Here is a 19667-nt window from a genome sequence, read left to right as displayed (position 1 = left end):
TGGGCCACGTGAGGCGGGCGAGTAACTAGTTTATGTATATACGAATAAATATTGAATGTATATATGCATGAAAAGCTTAGAGGTTATGAATATCGCCAACTTAATCTTACATTTTATTAACGTTTACACATCTCAATGTAACTTGGAAAATTATCTGTCTACTTAAAAATATTTATTTCATCGTAAAACTTGTTCACTTCAAGGACGTCGCGTTTAACACTTAACTAAAGATCGTCGCCTTTTTAAAAACTTTATAAATAGCCAATGTGAATTGTAAAAATAGATGCAAACATCAAAAACCACAGAAGACGTATAACGAGCGACATATCATATTATTACTGTGATTAATATGTTATGTCTGTATTATTAAATACTTCGTCAAGTTAAACATTTAAAAATACGGATATCCAATAAATTTCTCATAAATTAAATATTAGATATTGCATTATTTTCATACTAGACATATTAACAGTGATCAATTCATTTCATAAGCTGTTAACAAATATTAATGTAAGCATTATTAACATTCTTAATCTTCATTTTAATAATGATAAATATTAATAACTTTCTTTTTTAAATTTTGTCGAAACTACAAACTAGTTATTCATAATTTCTTTAAAAATTTTCAATCAAAAAAAAAGAGATTTTGCAATGGATTTTTTGTTTTATAATCTCAAACGTTATATAATAGAAATACTATTAAATAAGTTAATTAATTGTAATTGTTTATTTTTTATTGTTATTATACCAATACGAAAAACTGAAAGAATATTCTTTATAACATTGTACATGACACACTTTTATTTTATTATCAATATAATTATAAATATCTTCGTAAATGAAATCATAAAGTTTGTTATGCATTGCAGTAAATTCGATTAAAACGTAAGAATACGCTTAATTATAATTAAGATACCCGTTCTGCAATAAACACGGATTGTCCATTATTATCCTTTTTTTCCATTTCCAAGTGCTATTATGGTCGAGAACGCCAGTTTTAATTTTTAATTACCTGATGTAGGCATTTAAATTTTTAGACTCGTAACCTGAGAGGTTTTACAAGTTTTATTTGCATTGTTTACTCTTTCCGTATATTTTTGAACTTTTGCGCATTACTTTAAAGTATTCAGGTTTGTAGCCTTTATTCTTCCATCTTGTTTACATGTAATATGTTCCTTTTGCAGAAATCTATATGTACAATCTTGATGCCTATTTTTGACGCCAACATAATAATGCATATGCATTAATGTGGTTAGAATCATGTTAAGCGCAGATGAGGTGTTGATCAGAATATCGTATAACAAAATCTTGTGTTATTGCGTAGTTGTAGGCATACAATATCACTTACAAGAAAAATGAGCGTTAGATGCAAAAGGCAAAAAATCATAGTTTATTAAAATAAATATATATGTTTTTGTTGATATAAATAATAAGAGGTCATTGCTATACGAAAAATATTAAGTAATTTAGAAAAAAAATTTAACATTGTCTTAGTACGACGTAAAAAATTTACGAAAACGGAAATGTTAGAGGTTAACGTCCTCCCAAAAATATCCACCTAAGAAGCTCCCAAGTTTATTCCTAACTTTTCACATTGTTGTTTTTCAGATAACAAAAGCGGAAGGCGGTGGTCCTCTTGGAGCCTATTGTCGGGCGAGTGTAGACTGCAACGTTTTAAATTCTCACTGCGACAAAGGAGTTTGCTCTTGTCAACCGTATTACGCACAAGTTGACAGTTATACATGTCTTGAATGTAAGTATTCTCTTTAACCTTCGCTATGACGAACATTTTATTTATATTTAATTACACTTATTAAAAGACCTAATGATCTTTCTGTGTGGCAAATGATTAGATGTGTATGTGTCAGTGACTTTTTACCCCAAAAAAAAATGGTAAATGTATATCTCTGTCTCTTTTCGATATCAAATGTTTGACAGTCTGGATATGTATTTAATTCACGCTGCGGTTTGTATGCGAAATGGAAAGTCACCTTTTACTATTTTTCCCGCAGTTTTTAATTTTGTTTCTCTTTATCAGAACGTTACTTAAACAAAAATATGAACAAAAAAAGCCAAATTGGTCGATCCGTTCTCGAAAATTGTTTACTAACACTTAATATTTATTTAAATAGACTCACGCTTGAAACTTTTATAGAGTTGAATTTTCAAACGCGCGTCTCAAACGTAGCTTTTACACAATACTACTGAGTGTCAATAACCTTAAAAAAGCCTGCGGTGAAAATAAACTTTGCGCTAGCCTAACTCGCCGTAAATGGAAATATTTTTATGGTGTGTTCCATTGGCACAGCGTCGCCGACAAAAGAGTCAACCTACCTTGTGCGCTTGATGATGTTGTGGTAAATCTTACGAGTCACCTTCACTTAAACGGTCCACGCTCGATGCAACTTTCGTCATGAAATTTATTATATATTTAAATAAAATACAGAATATTTATTTCCATTACGTCGTTGGCAGATGTAATTATAAACCGTGTTACAGTCGTCAGCGTCCTTCTCCTTAAATAGCAACATAAAGAACAATAAAATTTAAACTCTACTTAAAAATTGTGTTACAACTTATGCAGCTAATATCTATTTATACGTTAATAACAGGTTTGTGTGAAGTTTGTTAGTGTAGTAAGAGATAAATTATAAAAAAATGGTAACTATGTTTAAACGATTTTGCTTTCTAATCGTCAGAATAATCTGTTAAAATTATTTTGTATAACAATTTGTCTTTGCGCTAAGTGAATCATTGTTTTTTATACTGATGGTAAATAAGTTAGTATCAAACAAACCCAAAGCAAATTATTTAAACTTAGCTATACCGTTAACAGTATTTTGTGATTAATCACTTGTTTAATGAAATAAAATATTTAGTACATTGCTATGATCGGCGTATCAACTAACCAATGAAATCAATAATTTTAATATCCTTTCACCAGTTTCCGAATTCAAATATTTGTAATTGAGCAATTAATACTTCCAATTGTGTGCCTAATAGGAGATCGGCTTATTCGTTTATAAGCCGCTTACCTTATTTGAGCAGTTTTGTTTGTGTAGATTTAACAAAAAGATAGTCTCTCGAATTTCATTATTGAGAATTTCTCTTTTATATACCACAGATCATATATCAAAAGGTTTTGTTATAATTCTCAATTCATATAAAACAGTTTTTGTACAATAATTCTTAATTATGATTGTCAGCTAAATGAAAAATTAAAAGGTCTGACTTATCTGGTCTTTTTACGAGTTATAACATTGCATTTTAAAGTAATAAAGAATAGTTCAAATTAATTATTTCAAGAATACCTTTTTAAATCTACATATGATGTAGTAGCCGGCATTTGATTTGGCATATCACGCATCTGGATTCGGCGTTGTAAAGCATTTTTTTTGTTACACAATGCAACGACATCTTGGTATGTATATAATAGTATAAATTGTTTGCGTTTATAAAAGATTAATATGTCAGACTAAAGATATATCCGACGTGCCTTATCAAATGCTTGATGAAATGTTATCTATATAGCAAACTATTATTTTATTTTGATCGTGAGAAAATACGTACAGTTAAGAGAAAAGTTTAAGGGAACTAAAACGCAAAGTGGACGTAGAAATTAGATATGACCCGATACTATCGGTGCGCTATCAAAAGCTTTTATTTTGATCGTCCCATAATCCCACGCTCAGCATACTTTCTTCATCCCATTCTTTTCACAAAAATATTCGAGCAAGTCGTGCAAGTGGTACATGGGTGGATTGCAACGGTTCTTTTGTCGGTTTACGACGCTCACAATTTTTGGCATATACCGGTGTCATCGGTGAAATTTTAAGTTTTAGGGCTATTAAGACACACTTTCTCATTACGAATTTTGTCTCTGATATTATTTTAGTAGGTCGGTTTACTTATTCGTACAACAATATCACGGTCATATTTAGTTAAAATCAGTTTCACGTTCCACGTTTACAATTTTTGTTTACCCATTTTAATAATTAATTTTTAGTCAACATTTTAATTGTTAATGTGTAAAAATTTGTATTATTTGTATTATAATTTGTATTGTAATAAAATTGTTATGTAAGACAATTTTAATATATAAGCAAACACTTTGAACTCTATTTAAAAAAAAACATAAAATAAACGATAGCCCCGTTCCCGGCATTTCTTCGAGTACGAAAATTTTCAAAAACTCGTTGGCATAAAGACTGAGAGATTGAAACCATTTGTTTTTTTCTTCTTATTATATTTAATCTTCGTAAATCATAATGACAAAATTAGCATATAGGTTTTACCATTATAATCTATTACGTTGAAAATGCTATGTAGTGTTAAAGATTATAGGGAATAAAATCCAACAAAACTCTGAATCGGGTAAATTATATTGTAGATAAATAATATAATGTATTACTTTTGTGACCACCTTGAATAATTTTCGATTCAGATAATAAAATTGTTGACAAATCTTCGTGGTTTACTATTTGATAGTGTAATTTAATTATTAACAAAAAGATAACATCTCGATGTACTAAATTACGTATGTATTTTTATTGAATTGCAATATTTAATCTGACTAAGCTCTCTATTACTGACAGTTGTTAACATAAACGAAAATAACTAAAATTAGCCTAGATAATCTTTAAAAGTAGACGTTATCCAAAAGATTCATAGATCTGTATCTACAACTATATAGGCTACGTCCGTCTAGACGCATGCTGTCAGCTGTCAGGCCTTACTCCCTCTCGGTTAGTGTGCCAGCCGTGAGCAATCACGAGTATCAGACTAACTGACATTGCGTACCGTTCCAAGTGATCTAACCGTTGGCCGCGGACAGCTACAGAAAGTTGTAATTATCGCTGACATATCAACGGAAACATCACTGCGAACCGGAGCGCCGCGCCTCAATGACAAGAAGCGCTTAACAACCACAATTTAATAATACGCGACGCCAATAAATCCTTGTTTAGTAGTGAGGGCGTTGGACAATCTTTATTATGTACAAATATATAAAGCTACTATGCTATATTGACATTTTTATTTTCAAAACATATTATCTAAACAAATAATCCAATTCATTATTAACAATTGTTACAATGGTCATTACTTAATTTTACAAATAATATTTATAAAGTTACGTGTTTAGTAGATCTTAAAAACAATACTATGTGAGACAGTTACCAGGATTATAGTTTTAATTATGAAGCTATAAATTTCCGAGTTTTGTGACGTGTCAATATATTTATTTATTACATTCAGTTTATTATATAAAAGGCAAAATATTTTAGCTACTTTTATTAGTTCATTGATCTGAACTCGATCAATTCCCTTTAAAGATCGCGATCCTTCACTATCTGCTACAACCGGATTCGGAGCTACTTCGGCCACATAGATCAGAGAAAACCAGAGTCTCAAAAAGCTGGTTGTCGTGGGCAAAGTAGACGGAAAGAAACGAAGAGAGCGTTCACCAATACCAATTACCTCCATAGATTCCCAGAGTCTTCCGTCTATCTTAATAACGTCGTCTAAGGTGGACACCTTGGATGGACGTCTTGAGTTGCGTTCACAAGTCTTCACTCCGGAACTTTAATGGCACTGCGGTTAACACGAACGTAACTATATAAGATTTTGTAAAACAAAATTCTGTGCATTATCATTAATTGGAATACGTAATATCAAAACCCGAGCCGTTGTTACCGAGTTTGTCTTCAGTTCTCAGACATATCTAACCAGTTGAAGCTTTAAATACCAACGAGCAAATAAGCTTGAAAACTTCAAACCGGTAAGTGTATACGCCAACAAGGTAGATGACATTGTAGAGGTTGAAAGATGCTGGGTGTAGGTCGCGCCCATTCGCTCCTGTGGACGTCTTATAGCTGATGATAAAGCAGCCATGATCCTACTTAAAAAAACATATATGGAGTCTGCGTTCATCACCATGAATAAAGTATTTATTAAAAACTAATAATAAATCACGATGAAATTATAAAGCTCTTATGAATTCCAGCAAAATGTTTTAAATTCGTGCTTTATTTATTAAGAGTATCTCATAACCTTCGAGTAAGCGTATGCACGATTTATTCCCCCACAAATTGCCCTTCCTGTTTTTCACTGCACATTATGTTACACTGACACATTTTTATCGCTGTTAAAACTTATATAACATTTACATTTCGTTTGTTTTACATTTGTTTCAATATATCTGTCGCCTTCTTATTTTCATTCATTTTTGTGAAGAAGAGTTATTTCTACCTATTCGAATTAAATAAACATTATGGATCATTTGTTCGTATGTTATATTTTTTTATTTAAATATATAGTACGTCGTTAAACTTACCTACACTTGCGTATCAAGTATATTTAAGTTTTTTTTAAGTAATAAAGAACCTTGGGATTGAATGGCTCTAACTACTAGATTAAGGATATTTGTAAAAATGATCACAAAAAAAACTCCACTGAGTTTGAGATGGGCTCTTCTCTCAAATCAAGGCTCGTTTCAAACCCACTTAGCTTTAAGGTGAAGAATTCCATTATAGGGAGGTTTAATCTGATTTTAGTTTCTATCAAACTGGATTCTTTTCAAGACGTACTCAAGTTCCGTGGTCACTGTAAATGACACTCAGTGGATAATGATATGATAAAGTTAATACATAATACGTTTTAGGTGATGTAAGAAATACAAACATTGTTCCGACGGCATAATCTAGGAAATTGCTAGATGCAGGCAGCGAAGCACTGATGATAGTGGGGACCTTTGAAGGAGGCTTGTGTCATGCAGTGGACGTTTATTAGCTGATATAATTATGATGAAATTAATTGAGAAAATGATTGAACTGTTATTAAAAATAACAAAAAATGTATTCTTTAAAAAATCAGTTTAATTAAATCGCAATCATGCTAAAATCATCAAAAAGGTATTACTTAATAAATAGTAAAGGAAAACAAAATACCATTACAACACGGCTTTAAATCCTATAAATGTATATAAAAAGATCGGTTTTATCAGCTTAGAAATGGGCTTTTTATAAGTGGACGTAGATCTTTCCCACACATGACACTTCGTCCGGTTTTCGATTTATCGATTGTTCCTGTTTATTCGCTATACCTGACCGAGCCTTCACTCTGCTACATTTAATTAATCATAAATATAATTATGTATATAAAATCTTTGTTGCACATGATAAAAATATGTTTAAAGCACAATTATAACTGATTGAAAAGAGAAAGCAATAATACCGAATTATGTCCATGTATGTATATTTCCCTTCACTTTTTCCCACGATTCGAACAACCGCAAATAACATTTACTTTCCAAAGGATTACTTCCATTGTCTTGTATTTCTGCAAATTTGAATCACGAGAAGTAAATTAGAGTACGCTATGTATAATTCTCAGACTTGGATCTTATAGAAAAAAATTAAAAAATTGCGCAGAAACTTAATAAATTTAATATTATTATTATACAAGAGCATGTGACAGCTCGCTATGAACTTAGCACGGTAATTAGTTTAATCGGTACAATTTTAAATTGTCGTTTAATAAATTCATAGATCAGTATTTATTCATCACAAAATTAATTTATTTATTTCATATTTAATTGATAAATAAATAGATCGCTTTAAAATAAGTAACGTTCATTTATTTTATATTGGACCGCGACAGGCCTATAAGACATGGCAGTACGAAGTCTATTGGATAATAATTAAAAAGATTAACTAGCTTTAATAAAGATAATGAGTAGTGCTAGTCCAGCGGTAGATGACTGAGGCTTGCGATTGTAGGTCGCGAATTTGATTCCCGGAATACAATCTTATATAATTTACACTTTGTGCAATAATTATATAGGATTGCCACTGCTCACAAACGAAATTTCTAGAGAATGGGCAGCAGCGTCCTCTGCATACCACAACAACGCATTGTGATCGCCAACCCGTCTGCTAAGCGTGGCGATAATGGCTTATTATTCCCACAGATATTTTTGGGGATATTTACCTTGCGGTGGGTATCTATTCGTTAAAACAACAAATAGATAATTAGAACTAATCGCGGACCCTCTATCTCGGCTTGAGCAGTCTCTCGTAACACGTTAACTACTATCCTACCCTATTACTAATACTATTACGCGTCAGATTAGTTATTTATTACAAAACGTATAAATGAACACTTTTACTAAAATAAATATTTTAGAGCAAGTACTATAGTGAAACAAAATCATTTAATGTATCATAATATCATGTTCCAAAGTTAAATAATCTTCGTACCTAAATAATTCTATACTGGTCACGTAGATATGCCAGTCAGTATGTGTAAGAACTCGTTTATTTTTGTAGGAACATCTTACAGTGTAATATTCACACAGTTTTAGAAATGATTTAAATCACAAATGCTGAAAAGAATTTATGTGTGGAAGTCCTAATCAAAGTAAAAAATTAAGCTACACGTGAAGTCAAAAAATGAGATAAAAAATAAACATTGTTTATTTTATAATAGAGTTCATTGTTCCCAACAGCACAGACACTACAATGTACATGTGCAAACACACCTATTCAATATACATACATATCCTCTCCATTACCCCGATAACAAGCTAATTTCTTTTTTATTAATTTAAATACGGTCTGTACCCGTACTATTGTATTTGTATATTAATTCTTTATATTTATTGAAGATTAGCATTTCCTAAAAACTTAAAAATATTTTTCTAAAACTGCGTAACAATTTTTTTGCACCGATTAAAAATTTAAGATATTTTCAACAAGCAAAAGAATTTTATAGTCAAGTTTTATACCTATAAATACGACATTTCAACCCTCTAGTGGATGGAATAATGTAAAATTTTAACTGAACTTTACTCAGTGAAAGGAACACGTCTACCAAATTATAAGTCTCTTCGTTTTATAGTGCCAGATATATTGTGATGAGGACATTGGTGGATATATAGAAAGATTATGCGAATCTCTTGTATATATAAATATTAGCAGCTATGACTTTTACAGCTTTATCAAACGCGAAGCTTACAGGCCTGATCTAAAATATTTATTTACCGCTACATTGCATTTATAATATAATTGATCCGTTATTATATTTACGTCTTCGCATAAATATGTTACAAACATTTATGTCACTTATTTGAAATAAGCTAGTCATCAGTAGGCATTAAACAATTTTATGTCTGTGTAAATGACTTGTAGTTTGAAACTATTTACAGTTAATTTCTGTTTTTGAAGTTCATTCATTAATTCTTATTATAAAATTGTTTTAAATGATGTTTATTATCTACGTATAATGTTATAATATAATGAATGTTATGTTATATCCATCTTTACCCATGTGATGACTCTGCGCGTCAAAAGTTATTGTTTATAACGTATGTTTTTTACGCATTATTTTAATATGTGTGCTAATAGTGTGTATTTTCTAAACAATAATTAAGTTATTTTTTAGAGTCTTTTAAGTATGTGGACACAAAAATAATTAAATTTGTTTATGTTAATTAGAACTTTGATTTTAAATAATTTTCTTTTTGCCTTTACGTATCATAGTATTTTAATATGTTTAAGTAGTGTCCACATAAATATTATTATATTCAAATTTGTATTTTGACTGTGTTCGTACGTGTTACCATTTTTTTGGAATTATTGCAAATCAGAGCCATATAGTGGACAAGTATTTATTATGTAATAAATAAAAAATATCGACATCACATTATTTGTAAAATATAAAATTATGATTTTTAAGTAATTATTTAAAGGTCATATTTACGTGCTTAATCTCTGTTCATTGAATTAAGATATTTCTAACAATAATATCAATGCATGCGTGATCTCGTAAGATCATGACACGGTGGGTAAGCAAGCATGACGTGACAGCTTCACCCTGAGCACAATACAGTTCGTCCATTAACCCAGATCTGCGAAACAGGTGAGCAGTGCTACCAAAAGTAGTGTGGGCTCACGAAACTCACGGTACCTCGGCACAAATGAGCATAATCAAAAATTTTACAAACAGGCCTCCCACGGCATTCATTCGGAGTTCTCTTGGTTATGAGGATAAACTTTTTTAACATATAAGCTGATTTATAATCAAGCATACATAAAATAACTTTGCATCAATTTTATCTATCTATATATAGCTTGATTGATGTAAAGACATTGTATATGTCAGTTAATGTATGTTACTCCATCCGCAAAAATGAGTGGATACAGGTACGAAAAAGAGTTTTTTAAATTCTTATTTATGCATATTAAAACTAATCATTATTTACTTACTGTCCCTGTATAACTTGTACCGCCAGAAGTTATTGGCCTATCAAATTCCAATCAATCTTTACATAGGAAATAAATGCGCTATACATTAACCGTTTTACTGCTTTTACATCTATGACAAATCACCATGTATATTAAAGAGATATCTACTTACGTAACTGACTCGTAGCGATATATCTGGAACATTTTATAGTATAATATCTTTTGTCGTATAAAGGTGAGCAAAAACGATTTTACAAAATTCCACCGCAAAGGGGGGTTGAAGGGGTTGGGAAGTTTGCGAAACCAGCTGCGGATAGTTAGTTATTATTAACTTTATAAATCTGTATTCACAGAAATAAAGATCGTTAGTACCGTAAATAAATTACCAAAAATCTAAACATTGGGTAGGTTCGAATCCGTCATAGTACATAAAAATTACTATCCTTTTGAGATCCTCTAGACGTTTAAAATTTTTTAAAGTAAATTTCAGTTCATTATTTTTAACGAAATCGTGACTTGAAGAAGGCCGATTTATTAATTTAGCATAAAACGCCATGGGCGGTTAGATATTGAATAAAAATATTTTAATTTACTCGCTCGTCGAATCAATATGTTCAGGTTAACAAAAATATATATTTTCCAGATTAATCGACATCTAAGTTAACTTTTGTAGTCACGCACTGGCTATTATTTTAATTACCAGAACTTACTATTAACTTTAAAGGTGCGCATAGATTTTTTGTTACTTTGGGGAACTAAGGTACAAAAACAAATTTTATTTTTTAACGCTAAAATTTCTTTGATATAACTCATCAAGAGAATAATGTATATATAAATAATTAAATATATAAACATATGCGTATCATTAAAAACATTCGTTAATGTACCATTCTTGGTGTGTGCCTGTTACACTTTATAAACTTAAAATACGCTAGAAAAATAATGTAACAGACAAACACGCTTATTTGTGAATACAAAGTAATTAAATCCAATTGTGTTTGTAAGGTCTTTTATATGTATCTGCGAGCAGTGATAACCCAATTGTACAGGACTGAAACTAGCGATATCAGGTCGCGGGTTCGATACCCGGAATACAATCTTGTACAATTGACACTTTGTGCATTAATTATATAGGATTTCCACCACTCACAAACAAGTTTCCAATGGTTTGGCAGCAACGACCTGTACATATCATAATACCACACTGCAGTCCCCAACCAGCCTGCAAAGCGTGGCGATTATGGTATATCCCGCCATAGAAAAGCCTCGTATTTTAAAGATCTTCAGTATGCTATGTTATTTTATATAATATATATATACTGTATTATATACTATAGCTATGATTTCTGTCCTTGGTACAGCTTCTTCTTGCTGTATTTGTGCAACTGATCGAAACTTGTAAACAAAATTATTAATATTCAAACATTAATTCTTTTGTGGCACGAAATTTTAAATTGACTTTCCGTTTTTGATTTATGGAAAATAAGAGTAAATCATTCAATATATTGAGTGATCTCTGGAAGATATACACGTAAGTAAATAAAGAATTTGAGCAAATAGAGGAAATATTATTGTTTTTTAAAAAATAAAACGTAAAAGATCACCAGTGAAGAAAATAATATATTATGTTGTTTGACCAATAGAAATTAAAGTGAAATGCTAGCAACAATGCATGTTTTAAAATATACAATGTTGAATTTGAATAAGTAGCTTCGTATTCCCTAGGCGTGTCTTATCCGTATATAACTAATATGCGCAAAGGTGATTTAAGGCTTGCAAGTGCATAACCGTTATGAAGATGGTGGGCCCGCGGACTGTAAAAGGGTATCCAAGTACATACGCTCACTTAGATATGTACGTGGTTTTACAGTAAGGTCTCTTAATGTGCGTTCCGGGAATACTTTCAACGCATAATATAGACATTTATGACTATCGCTTGGCAACGAGGATACGGTACGGCTCCATGATCAGAATATAGATTATGGTCCAAATTTCTAGAAACATCTAGACCTTGGCACTGAATATTATCTTTATTCAAATCCAAAACGTGACGATTCTAAATAAGACTTAATCGATAGTGGTCAAGTTTAGCACAATTCTTTTCAAAAACTATGAGAGAATACCATTGTCTCGATTATAAAGGCGATAAAATTTATCGATCATCAACATACAAAATTAGGTCACAGATTAAATCGATGTGATTGAAAATCGAAAAGTCACGCGAATCATTTTTTCACGCCTGTCGTACCTTGCCCAATCTAATAAACGCTAGTATTCACCATTGTGATCTGTGTTTTGAGATTTATGTGTCAGTCTATTGTTGACTTGAAAAGAAATTTTAAGCACCTATTACGTTTCATTCTACGCTAACTAATGATGGTGAATTCAATTATCTATTGCTTTAATAATGATATTGATGTTTAAAAATCTATTACTAAATATAACGCCTTTTTTACAATTAAATTGTATATTTTTTGTACTTATCTTTGTTTTCAAAATGCTTCTAAAGCGTTTATTCAATAGTAAAATGGTTACGTCTTTCCGGAAATTATATAAAAAGACCATCTTGGTGGTTACCGTGTCGATGCTCGCATTATTCAAGAATTGTGGTTTAAAAGACGCATGGATGAAATTACATGCTTAATGAGACTTATTTTAATTGTAAAGATAGCAATGCTGTCATTTAATAATCGCAAGACATAAAAAAGATGCCATTTTTTAACTTACTATGAAGATAACATTAAAACATAAGAAAGCATCGCGTATACTTTCACACATGTCATCATGTGATTAACTATTACTAATGCATGTATAGTCGTGTAATAAAAAAGTTCGTGTTTGATGTTTTACCCGACGATTTTTTGTTCACGTACATTTACATTCCAATAGAAGTGTCAGCAGTAGATATCAACAGTCGGTGGAAGTACTATAATACGTATGACGGAAAACTTTACTGCCGTCCGTGTAAGTAGTTGAAACCATTACTACATTAATTTCCATCAAATTGTCACTACCGACATTCTAATTTTGTTATTTATTATATCAATGACAGTTGATACGGTATTGCTCTTTATAATTACGCTATAAATAGTTATATTCGAACAGGAACGAAGTGTAGAGAGCTATAAAATTGTTAATTATTATTTCGACCGGCTCATACAACTTTGTTTAAGTTACGCGCCCATTAAACTAAATTGCTATAAATAATCGGTATTATGTTCTTAACGAAAGGTACAACCAATGTTTCTAAGGCTAATTTTCCGCAATTTTTGATTTTATTGTCATTAAGTATTACTCGTATATATAGAAAAAATGAAACCAATGAGAGGAAAACAGTAAAAATGTCACTTTTCTTTTTACATACACACGCTTAATAGAAACACTTGTCCCTAGCTGTCAAACATACGACGTGAATTGAAATTTGTTTATAACAATGATCGGATTGGCCGAGTTAGAACTGAGGAGATTCGTAGACTAACCAAAAAAAAATCGACAGGGCCCCACAGATTTGAAAATTGAAGTCGTATTCAGCAGATAATATAGCAGAACAGAATACGCAGATCAGATGATTACTAGAGCTTTAAGATTCTGGGATGGAGACGAGATCCTAACGTTCACCCTCAGGATAGGAAGAGGATCTTGTTAATGTTGCCTGACACTGGATGCAGGCCGCTATCATTCGGTTATATTGGCAATCTATGGGAGCCACGCGTGACCCGCGCTGGACTTCTTGTTACTAAAATAATGATTATGAGACTGTCAGCTAGATTTAATAAATAAATACAGTTATTTTATTTTCTAAATACGACAAAGAGAACGCATATTGTGCATGATCTTATATAGAAACCCGATTAATATCTATTATATCTTTGTTTTTATAATAAAACTAGCTGATGCCGCAAACGTTGCTTTGGAAAAAAAAAAAGTTTTTAATTAACAAAAAAAAAATAAGGGTTTGATCGTAGAGGGGTGAAAATTTAGGGTTATATGTATATTTGTATGCTGTATCATAAAAAAATAACAACAAAAAATTTTGTATAAAAAATAGGATAAAAAATTTAGGGGTGGACCACCCTTATCACTTAGGGGTATGAAAAATAGATAGTAGCCGATTCTCAGACCTACTGAATACGCATATAAAATTTGGTAAAAATCGGTCAAGCCGTTTCGGAGGAGTTCAAGTTCGAACACCGTGACACGAGAATTTTATATATTAGATATAAAAAAAACACTCGATGACCGTTTGTTAAAATGTAGAGAATGCACGGAGTTTTTACTGATGTCAGTGGTCTGAATGAAGCAATGAAGGAAGTTTTCTGTCCATTCGATGCAAATTAATCGCCACGCCCGCACCAAACGAGCCAACGGTGAACTTGAAATGAAATTAGGTCAAGTCCGCCTTAGGTCAAGAACTTTTCAATCTACGAATGTACATTTACCATCATTTTACTTTGACAGGGATTGCATTTGTAATCCTTTTGCTAGAAATACCGTTTGCTTACTGGAAAAAAAAATGTAAAACCGACACAGATAATTTGTCTTCAGTTATGAATTATAAATCAGCTATTCATATAATTATAATCATAACTATTCTACATTATTCTCTATTATTACTTAATTTTATATTTATTGTATTAATTGATAATTTGCAACGATGTTTTACTTTAGTCAATATCTGTTATGAGATGCGATGTTAAAGTTCTAATCCGTCTTTAACCGTTTATTTTAAGCGTAATGGAAATCTGTTAATATCTAGAATAGTATTCTATGAGAGCATCGTTCTAAATAAAGCCGATCAATTCATGTTACACCTATTTTTAAGTTGAAGCACATCTCCGTTAAGACTTATTTCGATACAGGATGTTTAGTTATAGATGTAAAAGTTTCAAAGGGGTAAATGCATAACTCATTTGTTGTCAATTAATATATGTTACAACTTATACAAAAAAATCAATAATTTCAGAAATATTGAATAATGTTAGGATAGTGTCTTAAGAGAAAGCGTTTTCAAAATTCACATTTCTTAATAATAAAATTCGTTATCGTTTACTATACTCTAGAGATATTTTAGTGTTAAAATTTATTAGCCTATCGCATTCCAATAGAAAAAAATAAATTCTTCCACTTATTTTCAGCCGATAGGCGCTTGTTGCAATTCATAGGCCTCTCTCAAAGACCGCCATGATGAACTGTCTTGCACTGCCCGCAAAAGCATAGCTACTTCCCGCAACCTCAATTATGTCGTCTTCCCTCCTTGGGACTAAAAATAAATTAATGTATTCAGAACACTATGAACAGGTTATTTGGAAACAGATGTAAAAACTTTAAAACTTTTTTCTGACCAATAAGCTATATATTTATCCCTTTAAAGCTTTTACACCGATAACCAATCACCATGTATAGTTACGCCAGGTTATTCAAATACAAAATATTAATCGTTTGACAATCACAGCGCATGCGCTACGGATATATCAAACTTGATTAATATTTTATGACAGGTGTCTCGATCGTTCTGAATTCGTTCGTCTAGACCTGTATAACGTAAGCATATAAGTCAATCTATTTTGCAAGTTCTATTTTAGAATTAGTCGAGGAAGTCTTGTTCTTTGTTAAAACTGACTTACAGAACAAGGTTCCTTTAACAATAATTATCTGTTTAACAATTTTTTTTTTTTGTTTCAGCAACGCTACTAGGATCCGAATGCGTGGTATCAGAACAGTGCACTCTAAAAGTAGCTTTCAGTGCCTGCTTGGACGGCGTGTGTCGATGCACCGATGGACATTTACAATTCAGAAAGCATACTTGTCTTTCACGTAAGTGAGAATGCATTAGATAACTGTATACATACAAACTGCCTCATTATTATGACAATTATAGCTTCGACTACAAAAGTACTCAATGCATTTCATGATGCCTTTACTAATGTATTATTATTGTACTTATTCGTATAAGGGTTAGTAAAATATGCAGTACAGTTTTATAATTTACAAAATTGTGTATTGCACTGGACAATCGATTCCTGTTGGTATGCTATCCACAGATTTTTTTGTATTCGTATCTATAATGTCACAAGCCATAGACGAAACATTCTGAGAAGATAAATCTTTCTCCCGAACGAAGTTTCTTTTTAGGATAAAACCAAGTCTATTATAACAAATTTAATTTGAAATATAACAAAATATAATGGCTTGAATTTACCTTTCCTTTCTTTTTGTTTCGGTAGGTAAATCAATTAAGATGCCCTGCCTCTGGGGAGGGATAGGGTTATGTGGGATTCCTACCCACTAAAATTGTCCCGGTGGTCGCCCTCTACGCTTTGCGAGGGACCGCGTTATCTCCATTAGCAACTTTTTTATTATTTCTACAGTCCCTCGCGCTGTGATATTTTTAATAACCCATCCCGGAGTTCTTAACTTTATTTTTTCTTCCGTGGGAATTAAGGGTAATGCCTGCTAAAACCCCTCAGGCTTCTTCGACACATTTTGTTAAAACTACGCGAACGTCTTGGCATATTGCTGTAAAAGCCAAAACGGCTAACAGCGCCCGTCAACATTCGAATATAGCCCAAAGCTCGAGTGCTTGAGTGTCGGCTTGGGGCGCTGCATACCACAGTTTCATACAGATTGGAGTAAATTGTTTCTTAACAAATTATTATTCTCTTATTTGATCGAAACTAATATAAAAAGCACGTTCAATCTTTTCATTGCAACTTGTTAATAGATGCAATTTATTAAGAAATGTGCATGTTGATTAGAAACACATGTAAAAACTTTAAAATAGTAAATGTAAAGTACATTTTCTGTCAATTAAAGCAAGGCTGTATGCAAAAATCATTTTTTCCAGATATAATATAAAAAACATGTTCAAAGTATACTAAAAAAGCGTGTGCAAAAAAAGAAATTATTGTTTAATATCGGTGGTGAATACTTGTTATAACTTTATTTTCTAAAATTCGGTTCATCACCAATAATATTAAACCAAATTCAAAACACGTAGCTATTATTCAACAGTTTTAAAATTTCGTAATATGAGTTTTAGATTTTTTTTCGGAAAAACGTAAACGCCGCCTAATAGCAATAATTTCCGCATTGTCTGCTAGATGTTTGTGAGAAAAAATCATAGTAATTGAAGTCAAAATCGCGCCGGCGCCGCCTCGTGTGAACCGGTCTTATTATCAAGTTTAATGCTTTTATTACGATATTATTATGAGAAACGTTCGTACGACATAACTGTTCAATTCTACGGAAAAGAATTATATCCGGCTTTTGATTTGGCACGTCGGAAATATTAATATTTTATAAACATCATCGGTTTTAATTACTTTATATTCATATTTGATTCGCTCTACAAAACGATCATTATCGTGTTACTTTTCTGCTAGGTGTGCCAAATTAAATGCCGGTAAATATATAGATTTGGGACGTCTTAAAACCACGTTTTCAGAATTTAGTTCGGTAATCATATGTGAGCGTCGAATATTGTAACAATGTTTACATTGTTTTGTATGTTTCCTTGCTTTCATTTGTTAAATGTCTACTTTGAATTAGTGCTAAATACACAAAACCATTACATAGGCTACATACATTTTATCAGCATGTAGTGTAAACCTGTTAATATTTCACAGAGCTTGTGCATTACAGTAGAACCATAATTTCGAGTCGACATACTTGTTTGTTACGTACCATTTAATAGCAAATCTCGCGTGTTGTGCTTTATTGAGTTAGATTATCATATAATAGCCTGTTACTACTTTTGTTTTATCGTAATACCGTTACATAAAGTACTAGTTATTGCTTTATTAGAGCTATGAAATATTGTTTTATTAAAGATCACACATACGCGAACATATATGCTTGTAATACAAAATAATTTATAATCATATAGACGAGGAATATAAAATAAATATTAATTTAAAAGTCTAATAATTATAATCTTTTCCGCCGTAGGATGCCCACAGCTGGGTATAACCCTTCCTCGTAGATTTCCGAATAGATTGGTTGGAAGCGTCCTCAAATCCTTATGCTGCGCCTGCGGGTCTGTGATCTCTACACTTATACGTAGCCTTAATCAAAAACATATTACAATTTGTTCAAAATTGTTATAAACGTGTTGGGTCTTCGTTTTTAATTGTTAACCAAATCAAGTGGTGCTCTTTTATATGATTACCCATATAAAATTATAAGACACGTCAATAGACTACTATCGCCATCTATCGATACTGTCCGAAGTTACAGCATTCCATCATATATTAGAGAAATATAAGAAAGAGTTACACTCTTAACCCAGTTTGCTATAACTCGTGTATTTAAAAAAACGACAAAAATTGTTTCAACTCAAATGAATACCAAGATTATAGTGGAGATTACAGACTGGCAATGTTGTTGAAGACGTCGGAAGAGGCTGAATTGCTTGCAACCGTTATTATAAGTTATCTAGGTAGGAGTGCTGAATCCAGATTTTGACCTCCTACGGCTGAAATAATGATGATAAATTAAGAACATTCAAATCGACGCCGAATATATTTTATTCCACATTTCAGCTGCACCTCCGAGCCATGTATGCTATAGTAACGAACATTGCCGTTTATGGGACCAAGAGAGTCATTGCGAATTTGTTATTCCAAATCTATTTGGAAGATGCGCTTGCAACAACCATTTCAAACACATCGGCGACAGATGTATTTCGCAGAAAACATCTGTATACTCCACCGAAGCAATTATAGCTGAACAAGAATCTGCTGTTGATGAATCAGAAAAAGCTCCAACATCAAACATTCAATCACCTCAAAAAACTTTGAATCCCTTAATTCATTTTAGTCCAGCCTCCGAAGGTCATTACGGGCCTCCAAAGGTGTTAGTTGATTCAGATGGCGCGGAACCTAGTAAACTACCGATGTTTACGAGCAAAAACGATATTTTAAGCACACAAGAAGATAGTCCTTTGATGCAAGCTGTGATGAAAGTTCCGACATTGGAACCAGCCAAGCGACTTCCTACGGCGAATAGAAGAGAAGGTGAACAGAATGGTTTGATACGTGTCGATGAAATGACAGCTAATTTGCACGCAAATGACCAACCAGTGTACAGGGTGGTTACTCAACCTACGACAGAAAAGAAGTCGAATAAAAAAACCGGCGGCGGTAAAGAACAATTAATAAATGGAAACAAACCTGTTAAAGGTGGACATCAAAAGAAATCTTCTTTGAAAGGTTTGTAAACGCATTAAACTAACTTTACGTAAATTTAAATGAACTTCATTTTATTTGAATATTTTCATAAAACAGAAAACAAGATTTAAATATGCAATAACGTAAACGTTTACAGAAAATAAATGATAGCTGTTCGTGCCCATGATAAGTATTTTAACTTGTGTTAGAGGCACTGAAGGTAGTTTGATTAATACTATAAGTAAAGATAAACAGT

The 19667-nt window shown here is 31.9% G+C and overlaps 1 protein-coding gene across 1 annotated transcript in view; it reads left to right on the top strand.

The window, feature by feature from the left end:
- The window catches only part of LOC137930554 (uncharacterized), a 45354-nt gene that overhangs the window by 19910 nt on the left and 5777 nt on the right, over nt 1–19667 (top strand). Inside the window, exons 2-4 of the mRNA XM_068773846.1 lie at nt 1609–1753; nt 15927–16058; nt 18785–19453. Of these exons, the coding sequence (XP_068629947.1) occupies nt 1609–1753; nt 15927–16058; nt 18785–19453 (946 nt within the window). The remainder of the gene's footprint in view (nt 1–1608; nt 1754–15926; nt 16059–18784; nt 19454–19667) is intronic.

Source organism: Battus philenor, unplaced genomic scaffold, assembly GCF_028537555.1.
Source record: "Battus philenor isolate CCGP_79_NKW_IND1 unplaced genomic scaffold, ilBatPhil1.0.hap1 SCAF_6, whole genome shotgun sequence".
NCBI lineage: Eukaryota > Metazoa > Arthropoda > Insecta > Lepidoptera > Papilionidae > Battus > Battus philenor.
The sequence above is the reverse complement of the archived record's forward strand: the minus strand, read 5'-3'. Positions and strand labels throughout refer to the sequence as shown.